At 43.5% G+C, this 6,865-nt stretch overlaps 1 protein-coding gene across 1 annotated transcript in view; it reads left to right on the forward strand.

The window, feature by feature from the left end:
- Nucleotides 1-3,144, forward strand: part of LOC146809437 (circularly permutated Ras protein 1-like) — a 293,808-nt gene extending 290,664 nt beyond the window's left edge. The window contains exon 20 of the mRNA XM_085616287.1: nt 2,367-3,144. Coding sequence (XP_085472413.1) covers nt 2,367-2,459 — 93 coding nt within the window. The 3' untranslated portion in view covers nt 2,460-3,144. The remainder of the gene's footprint in view (nt 1-2,366) is intronic.
- Nucleotides 3,145-6,865: the final 3,721 nt, after the last annotated feature.

Below are 6,865 nucleotides of genomic sequence, written 5' to 3' on the forward strand. Positions count from 1 at the left end.
CAGGACAACAACGTGCAAACATCCGGACCCAACACTAGGCGGCGATCTATCCACAGATATGAATGTCAGCAGCCCTACATGCCAAGAACAGATGCATACTGGTAAGTAGCATATTCAAAACTGACCTAATGTTCCTGGGAAACTGCCCAGGGCCTTGGTGAAGGATCAGCTGGCCAAAGGAAGGGGGTGCCCCTCCTACCCCAAAGTCCTCCATAAAGAACTTGGGTATGTGGCTAGACCACAACCTCTCGATTGGAAACTCAAGACAAAAAACTTTCCTCAGTTTGTTTCGGAATCATGCGGATGATCCGGAAGATCCCGAGACTCATAGCAGAACAGGCACGGAGAACAGTGGTCCAGGCCCTAGTGATCTCAAGACTGGACTATGGCAACTCCCTGTATCTGGGTTCCGCTAACTACGTTAGACAGGAGTCAGTAAGATTCTCACTGAAAAAACTGCACTGGCTCCCTAATCCTTCGAGGGTCAGGTGCAAAGCTCTACGCATAGCTCACAGAGCCATGTCTGACAGGGGGCCAGCCCTGTTAAAAACCATGGTCATCCCATATGTCCCCAACAGATCTCTCAGGTCCTCATCCGACTACCTCTTGAACACCATAAGGATGAAGAGATCTAGATGGGGAGGGAGATCCTTCTCACACCTTACTCCACGGTTATGGGACTCTATGAGCAAGGAACTGAGACTGACCAGAGAGGAGAGAAGTTTCAGGAAAAAACTCAAGAGGTGGTTGTTTTCTTAAGCTCCCTCCTTTACACTAAGTCTCTTCACTGTTGTCGTCTCTCGGTAGCACTGGGAAGCCCTAGGACAGCCCTGCGCTCTATAAATCTCTCAAACAGAAACATAAAATGTCTTTCCGCATCTTAAAGTAACTCCTTGTGCACCCTATGCCCCGAGATATGCGAAGTTTATGTCTCCCTATAGCTTTACATGTCCCAGTCCCCAGGATGTTCCTGTGTCTGAATATATATCCATGCATCACAGAATCTCTCAGTGTACCTGTCTACCTTTGTCCCTGTATACTTGTTTTTTCTCCAGTGTTGGTCTCCCTGTGGTTCTCTGGGTGGGTGTCTTCCCCACGTCTGCCAGTGTCTCCCTCTGTCTCCTAGTGTCATCCTTTGTCTCGCAGGGTTTCCTGTTTCTCCTTTGTGTTTTGTGTCACTCAGTGTTCCATTGTGTCTCTCAGTGTTCCCTTGTCTCTCCCAGTGTTCCATTGTGTCTCCAAGTGTTCCCATGTGTCTGCCAGTGTTCCCTTGTTTCTCCCAGTGTCCCTCTGTTTGTTTCCCAGTGTTCCCTTGTTTGCATGGCTTTTCATGGCCTTGTAAATATGTGCCCCTTTCACGCAGAACGCTACATGAATGGGGTGTTCCATGGGTGTTGTTGTGGGTGTTCCTACACAACACCCATGGAATCTGAAGCATTCCAGATTTACAAGGATTCTTAAACCTGGGAATACTTCAGATTTTATCACCACCCCAGGGGTGGCGTTAGGGAGGCGCAACTAGGAGGAAGATCCTTACTTTACCTTATTTTTTCCCCATTCTATGTGTGCTGAACGCGGCACACATAGAAAGAGGAAAACACCTCTAGTGATTAGTTTTATGTTAATATATTTATTAGTATATGTGCAGGAAGGTGCCCCATCCCGCACAAAAACATTCACCCCTGCAATGCAGACACCCTTGCCCGTGTTGCCGCGTGGCAGCCCATTGTGCACCAGCGCAGGGGAAAAGGACCGGAATGAGCAGTATCTCATAGATACAACATTCCTGCCCTTTTCTTTTGATGCAGTGCAGAGCAGCAAGATTCCTTGCGGTGCTTCCCCATGACAAAACCTCTGCCTTTGGAAATCACTCAGGGATACATTCCAATCCATCATGTTTGCCCATTTATTTATTTGTAAAATTGTAATGTGTTAATTAGACCCTAGGTGTGTCGCTGATCTTAACAATTAATGTAAATACAAACAATATGAATCAATGTACAACGCTTAATAGACATTAAGTAAAAATATACAAATATGCTACTGGTAACGGGCAAGCTCCTGATAGGTCATCACTATTAACTTGTATAATGCAAGAAGCAGAGTTGGTTGTGGTTGTGTTATTGTTGATGCAAACTCGGTCCTCTGCGGGCAGGGTGTGATGCAGAGTTGTATTCGACCTGTGCACAACGTGATGAGAAGTTGTGTTGCTTCCACTGTGTTTTGAAGAATATAGAATGTTGGTGGCGTGTCTGCATTGTGAGACGCAGAGTGGGGTGTATTGAATTGTGTAGTGCACCCACAATGCAGTATGGAAACCCAAGGTATCATGCACACAGTGACACAAAGTTGTGCTCTCTCTACAGACCTTTTCTGATGAGATGGCTTCCATGATGTTCCACCTGAAACACGCCAAGCAGCGGGTGCTCCGGAAGCTCAAACCGTCGCATGCAGAGTGATGTGGACAGGAGAAGGTCTCCAAAAAGTGACTTTATGGGGGTCTCATATCTGGACCATGGGCCCCTATTAGTGTGCACTATTCTCTGAGGTGGATCTAAGCACCTCAGAACCCACGTGCTGCTAGGACACGCAGCAAGCTCCAAACGATAGTGGACCTAGAACACTCAGGGCCATTTGCAAACTAAATAACTCAGTACTTGCCAACGTTCAATGTGTGTTGCCCTCTCCAGGTGCCACTAAGAGCTTGTATGTGGTAGAAAACTGAGGAGAATTTTCATTAGCCATCAAGAGCTGTAAGCTAGCTGTACCAAGTTGTGGGAATAGGTTTTGGACATAAAACTGACCATCGAGGGCTATGACTAATACATTCACAAAGACAACAGAGCTTGCATTGTTTAAACATACAATGGCAAAGCTAATAGGTCTGGCTTTTAGTTACAGGAAGTGTTTGGTATTAGATGGGTGATGGTGAGTGTTGCTATCAGTTGTACTAGAAAGAAAATACCATAATGAAGCAACCTTTTGGGCTACAAAAATATGGAAGCTGGGAGTAGAGCCCCTTTGTTGAACAGAGAACTTTAGCAGAGTTAAGCAAAGAAGAATGTTATATAAATGAGTTTGAAGAAGATATTTGTATTGTAAGTGTTGAACTTAAAAAGATTAAAAACCAAAATCTGAATAATATATATTTTTGACATTGGGACAATATTTTCAGCGTAGCTGTAAGAAAGCTTATATGTGTGCACGTCTTTACTTTGTGAACCAGGCTGTAATTTCAACAAGGGTAACAAGACACCAAGGTAAAACAAGTGAAATTGTACATGTAATTAGTAACTAGCGTTAGCTTACCATAAAAAACAAACAAGATGTGCTTTTTAAAGAAAACCCCCATTAAAGAGCTTTTAAATATCACCATGTCGAGAAAGTAAAACCATCAAAGAATGCACAGTGACTGAATTACAACCCATAGGTTATGTTGCTTCTGCACTACAACAAAAACGACCACTTGAGCACCCTCCCAATGAGAAGACAAGTGGGACAGTATAACACGTCGCGACATGTTGTCGAGCCCTCAGCACCCATGTGCAGCTATGGGATGGCCATTAAAAACTCATTAAAGCTTAATGTGGCTGTCCCAAGGTGCATTCTATCTCTTTTTTTAAAAGTATTGGTAGCATGAGATCTCCCAGACACATATAGCAGTCTGTAGAGAGACCTAACATCTCTTCTAGTTCGCCATTTGAAGAGGAGACGATCTGGGAACAAAGAAACAAAGGAATACAGTGATCAGCTAGCTGACGTCACATGGTCCTGTGACTTTCCTCTAATCCTCATTATCCAGGGCTTCCTCAGCCTCAGCTAAAAGTGACTTACGACATTGGGGGCAGATTTACTACGATTTTATGGCATGCTTGTATCACAAAAGTGATGCAAATTGGCGCAAACTCTTTCTGTCTGATTTTATTTCCAGCGCTAAGCTTGTTTAGAGCTGGAAATAACATGAAAGTAGGCCGAAACAGCGCATAGCATTGCTTTGCATTACTGAGCGCCAGGGGGTCGTACCATGGGTGGTGCATGGGCATTCCCATGCAACCCCCAAGGTTTCTGATGCTAAACCCAATTTATTAAATAAAGTAGACCGGGTTGAGTGTCAGAAAATAGTGCACCCTTCAACCAGGCGCTATGAGGGAGAAATGCTTTTTTTCTCCTTTATTTTCTGAGTTTGCATGTGTGCTGCACTGTACAGCACACATACAAAAAGTTTAAAAGTAGTCCAAACATAGGGGCAGATTTACAAGCCACTTGCGCCACTTTTGCGTCACTTTTAACATGGGAAAAGTGATGCAAAAGTGGCATAAGGGGCTTGTAAACTTGCTCCATAGTATTTTGTACTGGAAGGATGTCCTTCCAGTACAAAATCTATGCTTGACTCACGGACATGCCCTTGCACTATTGTACAAAGGTGTCTCCGTGGTGCACGGCAGCTAATTTCAGCACCGGCTCTAGAGAGTGGGGAGGAGAGTGCCAAATTCCAGGAAATTTGGCGCTCTGCTGCTCTCTCCTTCTCATGCAGCGCAGCATTTGCGGCTGCTGCATTGCACTTTGCGTGAAATTGGTAAACCTGGCCCTGGGTCTGACATGCATGGAGGACACAGCCAGAGGCCATGAACCATAGTGCTTTGACTTAACATTCAAATCCTTCTGCTTAGTGCTTGAAATGTGCAGGCACAGTCCAGGACTGAGTACACGCACTTCTTTAAATTGAAAGGGAAAGTACCTGCACTTCTCAGCACTGCTGCAACATATTTAATGGGAGAGTACCTGAACTTCTCAGCATTGCTGCAACACATTAATTGGAAGAGTACCAGCACTTCAAAGGGGCAAACAGGTAATCTAAGTCATATGTACTTGCACTTCTCTATTTCCATGTAAAGCACTGCATCTATTACAATGTGTCTCTTTCCCATCTAACGTAGCAGCATTACCATCATGGTATGGGCCGCAAACACCTACTTCTCATGCACAACCAAACACAACCCTACTCCTCTCCACTTCATTATCACTAACAGAACACGTACTACACCTCATGCAGATCAAAGCTCACTCACATTACTGTAAGCAGTCAACATCAATGACGCTACATAATGGAAATCCGTCTCTCGGCCACCTGCAAATTCATCTTTGACATCCTCGTTCCAGCAGAGTACTATATTCAACATGTCAATCATCACACAAAACAGGCAATGGTTTTGCAAACTTTTACAGATCATGGCCTTGCAGCTTCTGGAAAATGGCACTTTCCAGCCACTGAAATTGCTCACCAGTCATTTCCCACTATCTGCAATCTATTGGCTTAGTTCCACCTTGTCTTCCATACTGACTCTCGTGGACCATTTCAGTTTTCTACACAAGGATTTTACACTTCATCACAACACCACCTGTCAAATCTTCCCCAGAGATGGCCGTCTTCATGAAGATGCCACCATCAAGTCCATGAAGGAATCAGTTCTAAAACAGCTGAAAACAGCTGATATCAAACACCTACAGGGCCTCATATCGGGTCCTGGGTGTCTTTTAGCACTTGAGCACCATTTTGTTTTGGTGCATCAAAATGGACTGAGATGCCCTTACGCTGGTTAAGTCCAGTGCAAGGTTTCCTGTTTAGCCTTCAGGAATCATCAGTTTCCTGTCACAATAAAATAGCTAAAGTGTCAGCCCCTTTAATTTACGGTTAAATGTGCCTCAGGTTGTTAGCAGTGTGTGGCATCCTAAGGTTTCTTACCTGTTGCTAGGTGCTTAGGAATGTCATGCTTAAGAATGTTATGTTGTGAGATATGTTACAGTTGAAGCCTGGCTTGTCTCCTGTGAATACCTCTCTTGTGGATGGGATCCTGTTTATGGAATAAACTCCATTTCAACCTTAAAACTGCCTCACCCCTGAATCTTACATTTGGCGACAGAGGATAGGATTTGTCAAAGGATCCCAACACTACTTCTGAATGAATTTTAAAAGGAAAATATACTTTTCTGCTTAAATCAGGAAGTAAATCACAAAGGAGATACTGTACTTTCCTCTTAATTATCTATTGGATTTTCCTTATACTAACGTGGAAGAAGCTTTCTACAAAATTATAAGTTTTCAACGTTGGATTTTTTTGTTGTTGAACATACCGCATTGACATTACCGCTTTGATTTTAAAGGCAGCCTGTTTTAAATTCAAACTCCATCTTTCCTTTAAATATACGTTGGACTATTTACATTTTAACTATGGAGAAGATTTAATTGTGCTGTGCTTATTGTTTGGGAGCAACGGATAACTGTGTCATCACCAACGATTTATTTTGTTTTTTGCGGTTTATTGGACAAATTTAATCTGCTTCGTTATGTACCTGCGACTCTCTTTGATTTTGCCGGTAAATTAAGGTGTTCGCAAATAGTGATTTAAACCTTTCTTAGGTGAAATCTTTACTTAGTTGAAGTTGCTCGCACAAAGCATTATTTAAAATTAGTAACTACGTCTCTTTACCTTTGAAATCGTATCCTCGCAACCTGGATTGTTTGTGCGTCGTCCTGTGTCTTCTTCACACTCAGCACGTCACAGCGTTGCATGATGGGATTGATCGACGTTGGATGTCATCACGTGTTTGACGCTTGCGTGGCAGGCCATTTTAGGTGTCGCATAGTAACATCCTAAAGCATCGGAGCTCTGTCATTTTCAAGTTTTAGTCCGATTTATTCGAAATAGCTTCTTGAGGTGGATTGCAACTACGCCCAGGTACATTTAATTTTCATTAGTTGCGTGTTACAACAGTGACACGCACACTGGATGTTTATGTTCTGCCTGCAACAGTGACACGCACACTTCAAGAGATCTCTTTAAATGCAACAGTAACTTGCATGTTA

Source organism: Triturus cristatus, chromosome 7 (genome assembly GCF_964204655.1).
Source record: "Triturus cristatus chromosome 7, aTriCri1.1, whole genome shotgun sequence".
NCBI classification, from domain to species: Eukaryota; Metazoa; Chordata; class Amphibia; order Caudata; family Salamandridae; genus Triturus; species Triturus cristatus.